Here is a 19,608-nt window from a genome sequence, read left to right on the forward strand (position 1 = left end):
GAACTTAGGAAGGGACAATTGAAGATGTCGTCGCCATGTGGGACAACATGCAGTAATGCAGACAGGCTTATACATCCCCAGCTAGCTAATTCTTGTACTATCTTGACAAGCTCACGCATCTTTTTTCTCAAATTTTCAATTCTATTTGTAATCATTAATATCAACTTGCACCAATCAATATTCCTACCCTTCCTACTCTTTAAACCATCCTCTCCACATATGTCATTTCTAGCTCTATCAACAACAAAGGAATAAACAAAAACAAATAAGCTTTACACAGTGCACAAATGGAAGATCCAAATCAACACACCCCCTTAAGTATAATTACTAAATCACTTTTATCTTTCTAATTTATTTTTATCAATCAATCAATTTGATTCATATATAATCCATATTTTCATTTATATACAGTATCAACAGCAACAGAAGAAGAAGAGAAAATTGAAGAAAATGATCAAGAAGAAGAAGAAAGTCAAACACTACTTAAAAATCCCAAAAAAACATGGGATTTAGACAATAAAGAAAACTCGCCAGTTAAACAAGTGGCGATGACAGTCCCAACTATAGACGATCCAGAACTTCCAGTGTTGACTTTCAGAATGTGGGCCTTAGGAACATTATCTTGTGTAGTATTATCATTTTTAAACCAGTTTTTCTGGTACAGAACTGAGCCACTCAGCATAACAGCTATATCAGCTCAGATCGCCGTCGTACCACTAGGCCAATTGATGGCGGCGAAACTTCCTAGCCGACCATTTCTACGAGGAACAAGATGGGAATTTACGCTAAATCCAGGACCTTTTAATATCAAAGAACATGTTCTTATTACTATCTTTGCTAATGCTGGTGCTGGAAGTGTTTATGCTATTCATGTTGTTACTGTTGTCAAGATTTTTTACAAGAAACAGATTACATTCTTTGTTTCTTTGATTGTTGTTCTTACAACTCAGGTAATCTTTTACTATATTTTTGGAGGTAATTTTGAGTTGTGTGTTTGATTGTTTTTGGATTTGAAATGATGATTTTTGTATGTATGTATGGTAGGTGTTGGGGTTTGGATGGGCTGGAATTTTCAGGCGTTATCTGGTTGAGCCGGCTGAAATGTGGTGGCCTGCCAATCTTGTTCAAGTTTCTCTTTTCAGGTAATTGTTTGTTACTTCCTCCGTTCCAAAATAAGTGAAACACTTATCTCAAAAAGCTCTCACATAAATGATCTTGAGTTTTGCATGCCAATCTTGAGCCGGCTGAAGTATTACTTTCTCTTTCCTGTAATATTTTGACTTTTGCATGATTTTGAGTTTTCTGACGTTTGTTTTTTATTGAATTTTTACTAACATATAAAAATAAAAATGATAATATAAAATGTTGTTGGATTTAATCTAATAAATAATTTTATAATACTTTTTTTATAACTTTTACAAATACAAAATTAGAGTTATTAATAATCAAAATTGTGTGTTAGCAAGTGTGAAAATCAAACTATTGCACTTACTAGAATGGAAGTTAATATGTTTTTTTTTTTACCATATACTCGGGTATTTATTCTTTTAGGATACTTGAAGAAATGATCAAATTCTAGATAATATATGTTTAGTAACTAATTTTAATGGTCAAAATTCTGAACTAAGTTAGATTCTTGTTTTAAAACATACATTAAAATGAATCATATTTCAATTTTAGATATTTAATTTTATATTGTTACAACATACTTCCTTCGATTCATAATAAGAGAAACACTTCTCTGGAAAAACTCTCACATAAAAGAGAGAAGTATTTCACTTATTATGGAACGGAGGAAGTACATATTTTGATACATGAATTCCTTCTCCATCTATCTTCATTACCTAAACACTACTTTTTTCATCTCTTTCTACCTATTTTATTATCATATAGGTCTGCTAATATTTCATTCATCCCTTTATATTGTAACTAAAAAAAGAGAGTTCAGATATGTATAATGTGACAAAGCATAAGATTTGATAGTACTAATCCTTGAAATATTATGCAATTAAGGAACAAAGAATAGATAATCTACACTATAAGGAGAACGTTTTTTAATACTACTTGGGTCTTGGTGACGTAGTCTTGTAAATGGAGTAATGCTCACTACTTGGCTCCCGTGACCCGTGGTAATAATGGCCTGGTCCATGTGTATCACATGATTCACATGGTCATTATTACTCGGCCCTTATGATACCTATTCTCTGACATATGTGCGATTTGTCTCATCAATCTATTTAGTATTTATCACTTTATGCTTTTAGTACTCCCTTCCATAAGCTCATTTAATTTCACCCATGGGCTTTGGCCCGAACGTCCAGGCCATGAGTGAAACGTCTAGATACGACTTTTGTTCTCCTAACAAGCACATTTAATTTCATTCTTATCCAACACAATCCTTTGACATCTCGGACCAATTTATTCGTTCCTTCTCTTCTACTTCCTTTATTTCCTTTTGAATCTCGAATAACAACATATAATTTTTAGAAATAATTCGACTGTCTTAACTGTTATGAATGGATCAAACTAATCACTAAATGGATTAAACTAGTCACAAGATGAATTAAGAAATGTGATTACTGAATTGATGAAACTCATCATTAAATAGATGAAACTAGTCACTATATATGTTTAGCAGCGTTGATTAACATATCAGGTCGGGTCATGTTTGGGTTCGGATTAAAAATAAACGGGTTGATATGTCCTAATCCAAACCGAACCCGTCTATTAAACGGGTGGAAAAACTCAACCTTGAACCGACTTCTTTATTAAACCGACTGCCCATATGACCCGTTTAACTCATTTATATATCTCTATTATATAAGCCAAGAAAGAAGGTGTGGCGTCCTCTTTTGAAGTGACTAAAATACCCTTAATGATCTAATTAATGGAATAAAAAAAATTACAAAAGCAAATCATTTAAAAATTCTCATTCCAACTTGCCATTTAAAACAAGTTTAAAATGGTATATGCATAAAATATTTCAATCAAAAATTAAATGGACAAAATATTTATACCTTATAAAAAAAGATGGCATACATAACGTGAACATGAAAAGTCTGAACATTCACTGCCTTTGATACTCTTTAATTCAGTTAAACCAACTCATTATTTTTGTTCTTTCTGTTCAATATTCATTCACAAAAAATTAATGTGAACAATCACTCACAGCCTTTTTATTTTTTTACATTAGCGAATTAATATATCTAAATTCATCTAACTGTTGAAATTTTCACATTTAAGTTTAATCATAAATAAAGTACGAATGGAGTATCTAATAAAATAACAAATTTTGAAATTAACGCACACATCGCGTGCATATGAAGGCTAGTTTATTACTATTAAAAGGATTAGTGTATTACATACTTAAATAAACTTTTCCATTTAAACATTGCTGAAATAGGTAAAATTAGAAAAATAGATTTGAAGTTATATTTGAATATCATCTTTGTTAATTGTCTCATTGCAAAATGTCTCATTAGCTACTAATATTTTTCTGGTGCACACAAACAGGGCTTTACACGAGAAGGAAGAACGTGCAAAAGGCGGTCTTACTCGCACCCAATTCTTCCTAATTTCCTTCATTTGCAGCTTTGCATATTATGTCTTTCCAGGCTACCTCTTCCAAATGTTAACTTCCCTTTCTTGGATATGTTGGCTTTGGCCCAAATCAATCCTAGCCCAACAGCTAGGATCTGGGTTATATGGGCTTGGAATTACAGCATTTGGGCTAGACTGGTCCACTATCTCATCTTACCTTGGTAGCCCACTAGCAAGCCCATGGTTTGCCACAGCCAATGTGGCTGCTGGATTTGTGTTTGTCATGTATGTACTTACCCCTATAAGTTATTGGCTGAATGTTTACAAAGCCAAAACTTTCCCTATATTTTCAGATGATCTCTTTACTTCAAATGGCTCAATTTACAATATATCAGCTATAGTAGACTCTAATTTCCATATAAACCAAGAAGCTTATGAGAAACAAGGCCCTCTTTATCTTAGCACCTTCTTCTCTATGACTTATGGAGTTGGCTTTGCAGCATTGAGTGCCACTGTTGTCCATGTAGCTCTCTTTCATGGCAGGTATGTACTTACCGAATTTTCGGACATTCGAAATTATTTGTGATACATATTGTTCCAACCTGGCCTTTGTAACTAAGCAAATGTAAATTAAGATATATGTTAGAGGACCAACTCAACCAAAAGGTTAAGCTGATGGTTGGAGTCTCAGGAATAGTTTAATACTCTATCAATATCTTATCATAATCTTGTTTTAATTTAAGAAGGGAAAATGGGACAAGTAGTCTTGATTGTTTTAATATTAAGATATCTAATCCTAATCTTGTTTTAATATTAAGAAGGGGGTTTGATAGTGAAGCAATGAAAGTATTATTGGAATGAGCTAGATTTTTGTGTGTTTTTGCTTTTTAAACATATAGGGAGATATGGGAGCAAAGCAAAGCAAGTTTTAAAGATAAGAAAATGGACATTCACACAAAGCTGATGACAAGATACAAGGAAGCCCCTGAATGGTGGTTTTGGGTGATTTTGGTAATCAACATTGCAGCTACCATCTTCGCCTGCGAGTACTACAAAGAACAGCTTCAGTTACCATGGTGGGGTGTTTTGCTTGCGTGTGCCATTGCCTTCATCTTCACACTTCCTATTGGAATCATAACTGCCATTACAAATCAGGTATATATATATTTATAGATTCTTTCATTAGTGTAACTGATTGACTTGCTTAATCAAGAAAACGGCCTATTATTTTGGACTGCCTCAACTTAAAATGTGCACTAAGTTTTTTATTCTTGATGATCATACAATGTACAGTCTCCTGGTTTGAACATCATTACAGAGTACATAATCGGATACATCTACCCTGGATATCCAGTTGCAAATATGTGCTTCAAGGTTTATGGCTATATCAGTATGACACAAGCTATTGCTTTCCTGCAAGACTTCAAACTTGGCCATTATATGAAAATTCCTCCTAGAACAATGTTCATGGCACAGGTAAATTTTCTTCTTACAGGATAGTGAGTAGCAGTGGCGGTTCTTAAAAGATTTGCGACAGGGCCAGATTTTTCCACAATAACATATTATGATGTCGTGTAACTTGTTTTTTTATGATGGGTTTTAGGCTCTAAACTACAAGGCTTAATTTTTTTAAAAAAAAAAACCTACGGGGTATAAATTAAACTATGGACTATCATATAAAGATAGTCCAAAGTAATAAGAAGCAATATTTCAGTGTTTTAGATGGCTGAAAGTTCAACTTTGAGATCATTAATACTAATTTTTGTTAGCATGGCTCATAATTTGATCTGATTTTTAGAGTTCCATCTATATTTGTTTAATGACTTGTTGTCCTTGTCCAGTCTATGTTTTCCAAAATTTTCTTATATATATCACTTGGTAGTAATTCTTAATTCAAGTAGTACTCTAGCTAATAATATGTAGGTTCACTCTTATTCAGGTAGTAGGAACTCTTATCTCCGCCTTCGTGTACCTTGGCACAGCATGGTGGTTGATGGAAAGCATTCCAGATATGTGTGAAAAAACTGCAAGGAATACAGTGTGGACATGTCCTAGTGACACTGTATTCTACGATGCCTCAGTGATTTGGGGTTTAATTGGACCTCGCAGAATATTTGGGAATGAAGGTGTTTATGAGACCATCAATTGGTTTTTCTTAGGAGGAGCAATCGCTCCAATCCTCGTTTGGTTGGCTACAAAGACATTCCCAAACCAAGAATGGATTAGGCTTATCAACATGCCTGTCTTGATCGCGGCGACAGGGATGATGCCACCAGCAACTGCAGTGAATTACACTACATGGATTCTTGTTGGTTTCCTCTCTGGATATGTGGCGTTTAGGTATGCGCCTGAGTGGTGGGAACGTCATAACTATTTACTTTCTGGTGCACTTGATGCTGGTTTAGCTTTCATGGGAGTGGCATTGTATCTTTGCTTGGGGTTGGAGGAAGTGAGTCTTAGTTGGTGGGGAAATGATCTTGATGGCTGCCCTTATGCATCTTGTCCTACTGAGAAAGGTATTATGGTTCAAGGTTGTCCAGTTGTATATAGCTAGTAACATACAAATTGTATTGTTATGTAAGCATTGATTCTTTACAATTCTCAATCAAAATTGATGTTGGGCATTGATTTTATTTCTTTCATATACCATCCAAGTAAATGTGTATAATACAAAAGTTTGGGAGTTCGAGCTAAGGGGTGAATTTATTTGCAGACATACCATGTACGAATTTGTTTATTTTTGTTTATTCTAAAGAAGGTATCGGTATCTTTAAAATCAACATAAATTATAAGACCTTGAAAAAATTCGTTCAAAAATTTATTTCTCTATAAATGTTTGTTATCTTTAAATATATTCTACATAATACTATCCTATAATGTGACATTGAAAAAATCAAGATAGGAATAACCAATCTTTTTTATATAATAGTAATAGATAAGCATTGACGTAGACGTTCGTAGAAGAATTACATGCAAAATCACATATCAATAATTCCCATTTTTGTTGTTTTTTACAAAGCAACAAAGAGTTGTTTAAGTTTTTAAGACTAATCTTATATGCATGCGATACATGCAAAAGCATATAAAATTTTGCATGAAAATAATAGAGAAGGTAACATTTATTATAAAGGAGATGTGGAAGAAGATTGTCGAAGTTGATTTTAGAAGTTACACTTCCACGTAAATGATCAAGTGTTAATGTATTCTTTTAATATTTTTTAAAAAATAAAATATTTCATTTATTGGTATTTTTGTGTCTCTTACACCTATTTCCTTATGAATAGAGATAGAGATAGAGATAGAGATAGAGATAGAGATAATGAAATCTATCATAACATGCATTTTACATACCATTTTTTACGAGAAGTAATAAAAACTAGTTTTAAGGCCCGGAGTACGGGCTTGTTCTCCCCAATTTATACTCAATTCAGTCATTTTATGCCGAATAGAATAGGCCATATGCCATGAATAATTATATTTTTCGTTTATTAATATTAAACTTTAAGATGATACTATCATATATTACTTGATTTAGTGGTTAAGACGTTATATGTTTGTGATCACGGGGTCGAATTAGGGTGTTTGGCTGTATGGATCTCTTGGGGTTCATAGGTAGAAGTTTGTTAATTATCTCCCCAAAATTACTTAAAATCGCCACAAATTCATTTTTTCGGACTATTTTACCCTTCCCTCTTTTCCACACCACCCACCACCCACCACCCCCACCACCGCCCCTACCTCTCCACTGTCACCTGTGACCCTCCACCGCCGTCACCTGTGACCCACCACCGACGTCACCCACAAACGATTTTTGCGAAATTTTTTTAGGCTTGGACGAACATCCGCGGTGGACGTTCTCCCCATGGCCGGAACGTTTGGCCTGGACGTTCCGGCCATGGGGAGGTCGTCTGGGGTGGACGTTCCACCCATGGCCGGAACGTCCAGGCCAGACGTTCCGGCCATGGGGTGAACGTCCATCGCGGACGTTCGCCCAAGCCTAAAAAAAATTCGCAAAAATCGTATGTGGGTCGAGGGAGAGCGGTCTTGGTCTCAGATCGTCGGGAGTGGTGGACCGCGAGGCCGTCGGAAGTCCGAGTACAGCGCCACAGCAGGAGGTGGCCGGTAATTGAGAAGGAGAAAGAGAACTCAGGGGTTAAGGGCTTGAGAAGGAGAGAGAGAACTTAGAGTTAAGGGTCTGTCGTGGCAGGATCTGAGGTGGGTGGTGGTGGTGGTGGTGGCAGCGGCAATCTGTTAGGAGGTGGGTGGTGATGATCTAAGGAAAAAAGAGAGAGAAGGTTATAGAGGTAATTTCAACTATTTTTTAGGCGATTTTAAGTAATTGTTGGGCGATGTATTAGAGGTGATCATGGGCCGGGCCGCGGCCAAAAAATTTTTGGCCATTGGCCGGGCCGGGCCTAAAATTCGGACCGAATTTGTGTGTCCAAAGCCCGCTATTTCGGGCCTAAATTAGCAGGCCAAAACGGGTCGGGCCAAAAAATAAATTAAAAATTCGTTTTTGGCTTGCCCAAAGCCCGTCCAAAGCCAAAAAAATCCGAGCGGGCCGAAAAATTCTGCCCAAAATCGATCGAAAAACGGGCCGGGCCAAAATGATCACCTCTACGATGTACTCCCTCCGTTTCATTTTAATCTACACACTTACACTTTTTACGCATGCCAATGTAAAACTTTAAGGACATGTATCTTTAATTTTGTATTTGTAAAAATTATAAAAAGTACATATTAATAAAATACATACTAATACGAATCTAACAAGATCCCACATGACTATGTTTTTATTCACGTATATATCACAAACGAGGGTCAAAGTGCAATTTGTGAATAGTGTAAAATGTCAAAGTGTGTAGATTAATATGAAACGGAGGGAGTATAAGCATAGGTAGGGCCAATAATGTGTAATAACAAGCCCAAATAAAAAATGAATACAACGAACGAACACCAGAAATTGGTGAAGGAACATTGCACAGTAGAGAAAGAAAGATGGAAACGCAGGCAGAGAGCACTACCGGCGACGACATATCCGCCATTAAGGAGATGCGACAACAGCTTGAAGCTCGCATTGAAGCTCGCCACAAAGAACAACAAGACCTCATTGCTTCTCTCCAAACCCTAGTTCCCGACCTCGTCTCTTCCCTAAATCTCTCTCTTCAAGTTATCTCCACCTTCAATGGCCGCCCTTTCACCCCCCTCTCTCCTCCTCCTAACCCTAATCCTAACCCTAACCCTACCACTCCTCGTTCCCTCCACCACAAGAAACATCCTCTCGAAAATCGCGCCAAACAACAACCTCCTCTTCCGCCTTCCAAGCGAGTCTCGAAACCTGAACCTCAAACTCTCCGAAAACACGACACTTCGGGAACTCCGATGTCGGTAGTTCGCTCAATGTTGGCGCGTTTTTTGTGTGATAGGGATCCTTGGACGGAAATTGACTCTTCGACTGTGCTTCTGAAGTTGGAGAAAGGTCAGACAATGTCGGCGCCGGAAAAAGCGGCGCTACTTGATGTCGGTGGTGAGTCAGGAGCGATATCCGCTGTTGAAATGGCGTTGCGATCATTAGCGGAGGATGATAGAGGTGTTGAGTTAGGGGAGTTTGGGGTGAGTGGAAAATCTAGGGTTATGGTAATCAGTGTTGATAGTAGGAGGCTTGCCAGAGAGTTGCCTGACAGAATTGACACTCCTGATGTGCATAAGCCGTCGATTAGTACCGGTCCTAGTGACGGAGTTGAGGCGAATGGGAATGTTTTTAGGGCTGGAATGCCGGAAATGTGGCCCATTGGGCCGGGTGATCCTCATATGCAGGGTATGCCGCCATTGTTTCCTGGACCGATGATGGGTCATAGAGGTGGTGGTCCTAGGGGGATGGGGATGGGAATGGGAATGATGGGGATGCCTAGAGGGATGGGTGTGCCACCACAGCATAGGCCGCCTTTTGGGTCGAATGCACCAATGGGTGGGCCTAATGTGGGCGTACCTGCGAAGCAGTCATCGGAGGAGGATTTAATGAAGGATCTTGAGGAGTTGTTGAATAAGAAGTCTTTTAAGGAGTTGCAGAAGTCTAAGACTGGAGAGGAGCTCTTAGACCTCATTCACCGTCCTACTGCTAAAGAAACCGCTGTGGCAGCAAAGGTTTTTTTTGTGGTTGAATTGTTTGTTTTGCATTATGGTTTAAGTTTGCATATTTCTTATGTGCTTTCATGTGGAAATTTTCATTGCATTTTGATGCCAGACTAGTAGAATTATATTATAGACTAGAGGAACTTCTGTATTTTACTAGTGATATCATTACAAGTTAGAGCTTCAAATGTTTGTCATTGTTGTCCAAAGAAGATATTAAGGATTGCTGCCGTTGTTCTAACTGATTTTTATATCATAACTGTATTTGTTCCCACGTGCGTAATTGTTATCCTTAGAGTTCCATGAAATTCATTGTGACTAGTATAATAATCATGGTTATTATGTCATATAGTTGCTAGATAGTTGAAGTTCCATCTTACGCTTTTTGATGGGTGTGAAGTGAAAATATGCCAATTTCAATCACTTAAGCTTCGAGTGTATCATTCTTACTACCTCAAATAGATTTTGTCTGGGTCGGGCAGGTGTCAATTAATGTACTAAAACAGTAATATAATTGGAGTAAGCAGAGTAATAGATAATATATTGAAATGAGGTTCCTGAACAATTCTTTTTGTACAAATTGGACATTTGACTGAAGTTGAAACAATGCTGTAATATGGAAGTCATTGCAAGATTAAAGAAATTTCATTTACTTTTTGATAAGTGTACTTGACTTGTATGGAAAGTTTCATAGGCATGAACTTTTAAATGTTGATGGAAGTGGAACTGAATGGTTGGTGGCCTCTAAATGTTGATGGAAGGTAGCACTTGAATGTAGGACTATCTTACTTCCATATGTGATGTCATTTCCAGGCTTTGTCAAACTGTGTACCTCTAGGTCAATAGTCAGCTATTTAGCACAGACACTTACATTTAGCACCCCTGTTATCTTCTATATATACTTTTCCAGATACTTCTGTGTAGGCATAAAATGTGTTGTGTCCAATGCTGCAAGCCTCCTATGCCCAAAAGTCCGTTATATTTGTAAATTATAAAATCAGCTGTAAAATATTTGACTTTAAGGACTATAAACTGAGTGTGTCAAAACTGCTTTTGCCTCTTTGCTATTGGATAAAAAAAGCCACAGAGGTAACTGTATGAGTGTTTATAATTTTGCAAGCTAAGTGTCATGCCAATACTCTTGGAAATGCATCTCCAATCCCTTTCCCATTTGCACACTCTTTCCCTATATTATTAGTCACACAAATTTGTGTATTATCATGTATTAAACATGCCTTTGGCCTGTTAGTGCATTGCTACATCAGATTAGAAAAAGTTCACTATAATCTTACTTTTTTTCACTATATTCTTTTATATTTTGGTAAGTTGTCAATGCCCTACTTCTAAAAGCACTCTGTATGGGCTGTATATCAAGTTTTCTGTTTCTGCTCTGACAGTAAGATATCTGAGATCTACGTAAGCCTCAAAATCTATGTGCTTTATGTAATTGTATGCAACATTTTCTATTGATTATGTTCTTTTTGGGTCTCGATTCCTGACATTTTTCTTCTGAAAAGTTGATTTGCTGGTGACACATGAATTTGTCTCTGTTACACTAACTGTGGCTTTTGATATTTCATTTCAGTTCAAGACAAAAGGGGGGCCTCAACTGAAGGAATATTGTGCAGCTTTGACAAAAGAGGACTGTCGACAAAAATCCGGGTCATACCTTGCATGTGAGAAGGTACATCCACTAGCCTGTCTGTGTCTATATGAAAAGGTTACCCCCACCCTGCCTCCTTTCAGATATGTAACTCTACCCGCCTCGCATTGGTGGAACTGTGGAAGCACTTAGCTTGAAGCTAGGCCAATGTCGCACAATAAATAATACACACAAACATAACGATTAACATACAAAGGAGAAAGGGTAGGAACATTCCAAAGAGAGAGAGAGAACTAAATGACTTGTATTGCATGATGCACTAGCACAACACTAGACTCTTGACATTGAGCGGTTTTCACTCCTTATATGGACGACTGGTGTGGGACTTAGTGCTATATAACAAGTTAACAACCTTGGAATAAATACTTGGAATGTACTCAATTAATTGGTGGGTGACTTGCTAAATTTTTGAGAGTGAAGAGAGATACGAGTCAAGGGGTTATGATTTTGTATATCACCTGCTCAATGATGCTAAATTTGTAATGTACTCACTTAATCTCATTCTTCACGGCTCATGTTACTTCTAGTCTTCCACTTTTAATATATCTTGAATACTCATGTTGGACACTCAATTCTCTAACACCTAACTGATCTTGTTCAACGTATTGATAGAAAAATCCTATAAAAAAACCAGGAAATCAAAGAGATTTTCTTGCAATATATATATGCTCAAAAAAGGCTTTGGGGATAAGAATTTAATCAGAACTAGCAAACAAGTAGCTTTGAAGCGCTAGATTCGCAGAAGTAGGGATTGCAGTAGAGTTCCTGTGCATTTTCCCCTTGTAAACCTTATTAGAAGTATATGTGTTATGAATGCCAAGCCCGGCACTTGTGTTTAGTTCCAGGACAAAGTCCCTGTCCCAATTTTCTGATCCTTAGATGTGTATCTGACATTTGTAATTGTATACATGTTTGAGTTACATAGCTCGTGATTGATCTTAATGTCTAGGCAAATTCTCCAAGTTCAGCACCTCCTTTACCACTGAGATACTTGTGAGTTTGTGGAGATGTGGGCTCTTGTCCACGTCCTCCCTTGTAGCCCACATCTACTCAGGCTTTCCAAGCTCATATTGTGTCCAACTGCAGCTTCTATTTTTAGGCGTAGGTAACAGAATGGAGGTGGGCGCCTGTAACCCTGAAGGTTGCCATGTAATAATATATTTTCTCGCCTGATATGCTGAACTCAGACCTTGCTAAATATAGTCTTAATCGTTGCACCAATGACCCATCTTATGGGCTCAACACTTGTTTTGGACCTATAACTAAGCCTTCAAGGCATGGTATCAAGGTTAGTTGGTAAACTTATGGGGCATTGAAGTTCTCACAAGTGTGTCTTGACAATGTCGCTGCCAAGTTTGTGGTTAGTGCCTTAGTCAGCATCCAGTCCCAGCAATGTCTTGTTTAAAGTTTGGGACATTGTGAGTGTCCAGCTATGCCCCTAGAATGCCTAAGATTTTTTCCGTCAAACGTATGACAATAGATCTATAGGCTTGTCGCAAATAGATTAGTGTAGTCTGCACTATGACTTGCCAAGGTCTTGAACATTTTTCATCTGTTGCTTTGCAGTGTGCATGGATTTTTTTATCTTTAGTGTTGTACTGTTGTCTTTGGCTGTGGGAATGGTGAGGCCTCAAGGTGATGGTAGTTAAATTTGTTATGCACTTGTTTCCTAATTGGGTCTGGCTGTTTCAATGAAACGTGATTAATTGTCCTATCTCTAAAGGACAACAACAGCCAACTGGAGATCCCACATAGTTCGACTTCGGGAAATGCTAATTGATCCAGCCATACACTGCCTTAAATTAGTTCAGTGTTGATTAGTTTCCGAAATTCTATGAAAAGTTTCTAAGTCTAATAAGGTTAGATATGCTCATTTAAGGGCTGAACAGCTCAGATAAGTCACTTCAATGTTAAATAAGTTTCGTATGTTCAACTCAGGGTTTATAAGTAATTCATAGATCACAACCAGGTAGGATAAGGTCAACTGAGGGCTAATAAATTCAGGTTTTATATGTGGAGATTCCAAGTGATAGGAAGTAAGAACACTTCCTTATTGTAGAGATACGTTTCCAAGATCCCTTTATTAAATCAATATAAAAGGAGGTGGAAGGGGATTAGTGAAGGTAGGAGTTAGGACTGCGCAACTTTGTTTTTCGAAGTTGGGTTAATGGAAGAAAAGAAAGATTAGGGAAGTGAAGAAGATGATTAAGAAAAGAAACAAATGAAGATATGATTGAATCGATGATTAAATCACAAATTACAACCTAGCCAATCTTTCTAGAGGAATGGCACTCTCCCAATTAATTAACTGACCACTTTACCAATACTTCATATGCTTTCTTTCTCCCTACTCTCCTCCATTTATAGAATATTTTTTTCTACTCTCTCCTCTAACTAACTTAGTTCCTTATTCCTCAAGCTAAATCATAACCAACTAAATTGCATTACCAAAAGTGCCCCTTCCCTAGGCCAACTATTACAACATAATATATATTTTTGTGTTACTCAAGAATATACTTGTTCTATTTTGAACTATAATATTCTGTTCTTATAGTCTTATCTGATGAGGTTCTCTGTTCTCTCTCAGTGATATCGCTACAAATTTGGTTTGTCTGGTGACATTTGTTATGAACCCATACTTACAGTTTCTGATCCTTGACTTTTATTGAGTCTTTCCCAGGTTCATTTCAGGCGAATAATTGCCCCGCATACAGATATCAATTTAGGAGACTGTTCTTTTCTTGATACTTGCCGTCACATGAAGGTGATTCTTTTCACTCTTTAAATTTCTCATGCCTACCATGTTGCCTCAAAGTTTGGTTTAGTCGATTTTGTAGTTTAGCACTCACGTGGGTTGTTTGTGGTATCTGTTGCAGACATGCAAATATGTTCACTATGAGCTTGACCCAACTCCAGACATGTCACCAATGATGATGGGGACTTCAGCTCTTCCTCTGTCCAAACCATTAAAAGCTCAGCGAGCACACTATTGTTCAGAAGTAGAACTTGGTCAATCACAGTGGATTAATTGTGACATCCGGAATTTCAGAATGGACATCTTGGGACAATTTGGAGTTATAATGGCTGATCCACCTTGGGATATTCATATGGAATTGCCATATGGGACAATGGCTGATGATGAGATGCGTACTCTTAATGTTCCTGCATTGCAGACTGATGGTCTGATTTTCCTGTGGGTCACTGGACGTGCAATGGAGCTCGGTCGTGAATGGTGAGTACCTGTTTCTTTTTTCAGCACGTCCATCATACTGATAGTTGCTCACTTGGTGTTGCTTCATGCTGCTCCCTATGATGTGCTTTTGGCAGTATTAAATGATTAGTTCCTCATTATGACTTATGTGAGATGAGCTTTTTGCTATCCATGGAGTGATTTAATAGTCTTCTGAGGCATTGTCCATCCTAATTAGCTGGATGCACTAACAACCACAATATTAAAGCCTTTATCCCTAAGGATCGGGTTGGCTGTATGAACCGAGAGTATATCTCCTGTGATAGTCTATGACTCCAGGAATATTGTCTTTCTCGGTTCACTTCTATTTAGTGCTATATACTCGTGCAATCCCTTTCTGCTCATATATTTGTTAACCCCCTCCATCCTAGTCATCTTTGTCCTCCCCCAACAGTTGGGTTCACTTGAATTTTGTAAAGTAAATATGATACTTTGAGTGGATAAAGGCACTATTTGACCAAACATTTCAACTACTTATTACTTGAAACAGTTTGGCAAGTTAGATTCTTGAATTTAAGGTGGAGTGAACAAAAAGCACGAGAATAAGATTCTCAAATTATATTCAGCATAATTTGTTTCTGTGATGAACTGACATCTTTAAACAGAATATAGAAGAAGATTAATAATTAAAATGGACTCGAGTGATAATTTTCTGGAAAACAATAAATATAAAATGATAACTACGAGCTTTCGAGAGGCTTGTTCTCTCCCATTGAGCTCTTAATAGTTCACCCAAAATACTATATATTCGACATAATTTCTCTCCCTATTCCATTCTATTTATAGAGATATTTTCTCCCGAACTCCCTAACTTATTCTTCAAGCTACTATTAAACAAACTAATTTTATAATACCAAAAGTGCCCCTCTCCATAGGCTAGTCTATTACAATTTCTTGCTCTCCAAAACTACGGGTCATGTGTATGTCTGAACTTCTTATTCATTGTGGAGTTCTAGACAACCACTGCGCATTGGACTAACAGTGTGTTCGGATAGGAAATTAGGAAGGAAGGGAAGGGGAAGTCAGTAGAAGGGGAAGTCGGTGGAAGGGGAGAAAAGCTCCTTTCTCTTATTTGGATAACAGAGAGGAGGCAAGGGGGGTAAAAATTAATTATACCAACGTATCATGCTGAATATCAGTTTCGATTATAGATTTTTTTCTTTGAACTCATATCATAGCTGCTCATTAATTATTTGGTTGATTGATCTTCGAATATGCTTGTTTCAACATTGGTTTACTTTCAACCAATCTGTAGTTGATATACAAGGTCTTCCTTGCTCCTTTCTTTTTCTTTTCTCTTTTTCTAAATTAAGCTTGCTACTGATGCATTGAAGAAACATTTTATGTTGATTTCCTAATCCTACTGCTTGTGCATCCATGATCAGTACTTTTTTTTATTAAAAAGAAATACCCTTTCTATTCACCTGCATAAGAGACAAAAGGTGTTAGAAGTAGATACAGGATAGAGAAAGAGTTTCAATAAAAAAAGAAAATACAAGAGAGAGGTTTCCAGGAAAGAAAGTTACAGGAAAAAGAAAGGGTGGGGAGAGAGAATATAGTGATGGTAGAGAGGGGAGAGAGAATCGGGTCAATTTTGTGAAAAGTATGAGTCACGAGTAGGTGTATGACTGACAACGGTACCTTAAGCCCTGTTCTTCTGGGCATAGCTTTAGTCACTTCAGTTCAGTTTCCTCTCACTGTTTAGTTTATCTCACTTTAGTTCAGCCCAAAAGAACAGAGCCTTAATTATCTTTCTGTTATTATGATCCTACATTCTTTCCGGGCCTTCTCAAACCTGAGAAGGTTGGCTTATTAAATCCCTCCTAATTCCTCCCTTTTCCCTCACCCCCTTCCTATGCTATCGAAACATGGTAAAATGCATCCCTCCCTTTCCCTTCGAATCCCCCTATCTGAACAATATGTAAGGGTCAATTTGCTTGTTATCACTGAGGTAAGGCTGCTCCCGCCTCCCGCCAACTCCCCCTTACTCTGCTGACTGTTGAGAGTAGGAGCTTCATTAGAAGCATTGGGGTAATAATGTTGCTGTATATCTATTTAGATTTATAAACATGTCTTTCATGTTTTGTTTAATATGCATTTCATTTTGTCAAAAAACTAGTTTTGCCAAACAGTTTCCAGGTAGCTTTATGCCTATCAGTTAAGAAGATGTTGGCTACAATTTTATCCGTCAGCTACTACAACTAGTTTGGCAAAACAGACGCTAGAAGAGTGAGTCTCATTATTCATACGGGTCAGTGTAATAGTTGAATCCTTAAGAAGGAATAATGAGAAGGCTAGGAAGCTTTTGTGTGTACATCCCTCAAATCAGTCCAACCGACATTTGTTGGGAGCTTTTTTAGAAATCTTCAGCTATACGCTTGTTTTCTTTCACTGGTTTACAACATGTGACTGGACTAAGATCCTAGTCATCATTGTGCAGTTTGGAATTGTGGGGTTACAAACGTGTTGAAGAAATCATCTGGGTGAAGACTAATCAACTTCAGAGAATTATTAGAACGGGACGGACAGGTCATTGGCTTAACCACAGCAAAGAACATTGCCTTGTAGGCATAAAAGGAAATCCTGAGGTCAACAGGAACATTGACACTGACGTAATTGTGGCAGAGGTTCGGGAGACTAGTCGAAAACCAGATGAGGTAATGTGAAGTGGCGGAAATATGTAATAAACTTTTTGGGTTCTGATTCAGAGTTTGCTTTTAATGTGGTGATGTCTTATTTCTGCAGATGTATCCGTTGCTTGAGAGGATTAGTCCGAGGACAAGGAAACTGGAACTCTTTGCTCGCATGCATAATACACATTCTGGGTATATTTTTTTGCCTACTGAGCTAAGTTTTATGTTGAAAACTACAGTTTTGTCTATCGTAGTCATTTAGTGTGCTGTATGCAGTGGGATGTAGTCATCATTTACTTTTCCCAAGCATGTCAAAGGAACAAAGAATTTTTGGTATGCTTAAAAAGAAAGCTGTTTTTCCCCTTTTTCTTCTTTCAACTTTCCCCTTGTCTTCCCATCTTTCAAGTCTTGTTTTTCGTTGCTTTCTCTATTTCCACGTATGTAATGATAGACAATCAAACCTACCTGCTATCAGATTTGGGATTGCGTAAGTAACTTAAAGTTTCGCATGAAGCGGGATTATATCAGATGATAGGGTATAATAAGATATGTCCCAACATTACAACTGTTTTCTTTGCTCTTTTCCTTTGTAAGGCTACAAAGTGAATCAACTGCTTAGAAATCGACAGTGTTTTCTTATATGCTTTCTTACAAAGCATTATCAAAGAATGATTTTTGGTGTGTGCTTGTTGTCACTATGTAAAGCTTATAATAGCATATACTTCAGTTAACTACCTCTATTGATTTCTTATAATAGCATATACTTCAGTTAACTATCTCTATTGATTTTTGATAAATTATTTCCTTTTATGAAATAGGTGGTTGTCACTTGGAAATCAGCTCAGTGGAGCCCGCTTGGTAGATGAAGGACTAAGGGCCAGGTTTAAGGCTGCATATCCAGATGTTGCGATTGAACCACCATCACCTCCAAGGAGTTCAGAAATGGATGTCGACCCCATTGACAACCAAGTAAGAACTCCATTCTCAGGGTTAGATACTAAATCCGTGCCACAGTCATTCACTCAGGCTGCAGTTGTAGAAGCAGCTTATGTTTCAGAAGAGAAGTCTCTGGATGTTGAGATGGTAAAAGCTGATTAGTCCATCCATTCATCTTGCTGGTGTTTTTCTATCATAAGAATGAGTTATATAAATGTAGGGTTTAGGAATTGCAGCAACGCGGTCATGTGATCCCTAGATTTCTGGGTTTCTTTCTTTTTTGAAACATCTTGCGGAGATCCCATATTCTGTAAAATTGAAAACACAATAATCTTAATTTAGATGGTAATTAATTGTCTCACATATAACATTTTATCTGCAATTCTCTTAAACATTTAACCATCCAAATGTTATTGTTGGTTAACTATCAGGGAACGTCATATCTCCCGTTCTTAACAAAGGGGGATAGGATGTTAACTCAACCTTTTCCAAAATCTCTCTTCTTGCTAATGTGTTTACTTTGTGTAATCTGGTAGAACTGAACTAACTTATATTCATTCTGAGAGTAAAATTATACATCAGTTAAATAAGTTTCACTATAATACAAAGAGTTAATAATTTAATCGCATCTAGTAACGGCTAAGGCGTAGTACATTTTTTTTTTTCCCCCCTCAAAAAAAAAATGTAGAATGTTAAGAAGGAAACAACTTAGAAATTGAAAAGATACAGGGGGTATAATATAGAAAACACAGGTTTCTTACTTATTGCTCTTTTGTTAAAAAGGTTGGAAATAAATAAATAATGTAGAAATTGAAAAGACATAGGAGACTATTAGGAGTTAGGATCTTGCAGTTTAGGTTAGATTGGTTGCTTTATAGAATCTTTTTTTTGTCATGTCCTTCAAGTAGTGGTCCGGACTTTTGTTAATGGATTGGCATTAGGCAGTGTTAATGTTGACAATAGCCAAGGATTGTTATTCAATATCAATTGGGTCAATTCCCTCAAAAAAAAAATATCAATTGGGTCAAATTTGTCAATTAAATATTGAATAATTGGAAATGAAATCTTAAAATGGTCAATAAAATTAGGCAATCAAATATTTCCAAATATGGATTGATCCCTTGAAGCTAGGGGTGTAAATGATTCAATTTGAGTTCGAGTTTGAGCTATCTCGACTCCGATTCGAAAGTCGAGTTTTGACGGAGTAGATCTTAAGTAACTTGCAAGTGTCTTGGGTTTAAAATCAATCATAAAGCAAAAAATATGTTGAGTTTAGGTATTTTGTTAAGCTTTTCACGAGTTTTTGAGTCGGGTATCGAGTTGCTCAGCTCGACTCGCCAACATCTCGAGTCGAGCTCGAGTTGATACGAGCTTACTCGAGGATTTTTTACATAATTTTGACCGAGTTGATCTCGAATAGATCGCGACTTGTCTCGTCTCATTTACACCACTAC

At 37.2% G+C, this 19,608-nt stretch overlaps 2 protein-coding genes across 2 annotated transcripts; both read left to right on the forward strand.

The window, feature by feature from the left end:
• The first annotated feature begins 110 nt into the window (after nt 1-110).
• LOC104892596 (oligopeptide transporter 7) lies at nt 111-6,254 on the forward strand. Its single transcript, XM_010678578.3, has 7 exons — nt 111-318; nt 412-950; nt 1,045-1,142; nt 3,514-4,083; nt 4,440-4,695; nt 4,834-5,016; nt 5,480-6,254. Exons 1-7 carry the CDS (start codon nt 288-290, stop codon nt 6,092-6,094), a joined length of 2,292 nt encoding a protein of 763 aa, XP_010676880.1. The 5' UTR covers nt 111-287; the 3' UTR covers nt 6,095-6,254.
• Nucleotides 6,255-8,466: 2,212 nt separating this feature from the next.
• LOC104892598 (N6-adenosine-methyltransferase MT-A70-like) lies at nt 8,467-18,503 on the forward strand. Its single transcript, XM_010678580.4, has 7 exons — nt 8,467-9,684; nt 11,258-11,356; nt 14,016-14,099; nt 14,212-14,567; nt 17,026-17,242; nt 17,331-17,410; nt 18,037-18,503. Exons 1-7 carry the CDS (start codon nt 8,539-8,541, stop codon nt 18,314-18,316), a joined length of 2,262 nt encoding a protein of 753 aa, XP_010676882.1. The 5' UTR covers nt 8,467-8,538; the 3' UTR covers nt 18,317-18,503.
• The last annotated feature ends 1,105 nt before the right edge of the window (nt 18,504-19,608 follow it).

The sequence above is a fragment of the Beta vulgaris genome, chromosome 5 (assembly GCF_026745355.1).
Source record: "Beta vulgaris subsp. vulgaris cultivar EL10 chromosome 5, EL10.2, whole genome shotgun sequence".
In the NCBI taxonomy this organism is placed as follows: Eukaryota; Viridiplantae; Streptophyta; class Magnoliopsida; order Caryophyllales; family Amaranthaceae; genus Beta; species Beta vulgaris.

Bases quoted from the DNA above. Each gene is read 5' to 3' on its own strand.
- LOC104892596 (XM_010678578.3), top strand. From the start codon at position 288: ATGGAAGATCCAAATCAACACACCCCCTTAA. The intron at 4,084-4,439 runs GTATGTACTTAC...TTAAACATATAG, and splicing joins GTAGCTCTCTTTCATGGCAG to GGAGATATGGGAGCAAAGCA. The intron at 4,696-4,833 runs GTATATATATAT...TACAATGTACAG, and splicing joins TAACTGCCATTACAAATCAG to TCTCCTGGTTTGAACATCAT.
- LOC104892598 (XM_010678580.4), top strand. From the start codon at position 8,539: ATGGAAACGCAGGCAGAGAGCACTACCGGCGACGACATATCCGCCATT. The intron at 14,568-17,025 runs GTGAGTACCTGT...ATCATTGTGCAG, and splicing joins ATGGAGCTCGGTCGTGAATG to TTTGGAATTGTGGGGTTACA. The intron at 17,411-18,036 runs GTATATTTTTTT...TTTATGAAATAG, and splicing joins ATGCATAATACACATTCTGG to GTGGTTGTCACTTGGAAATC.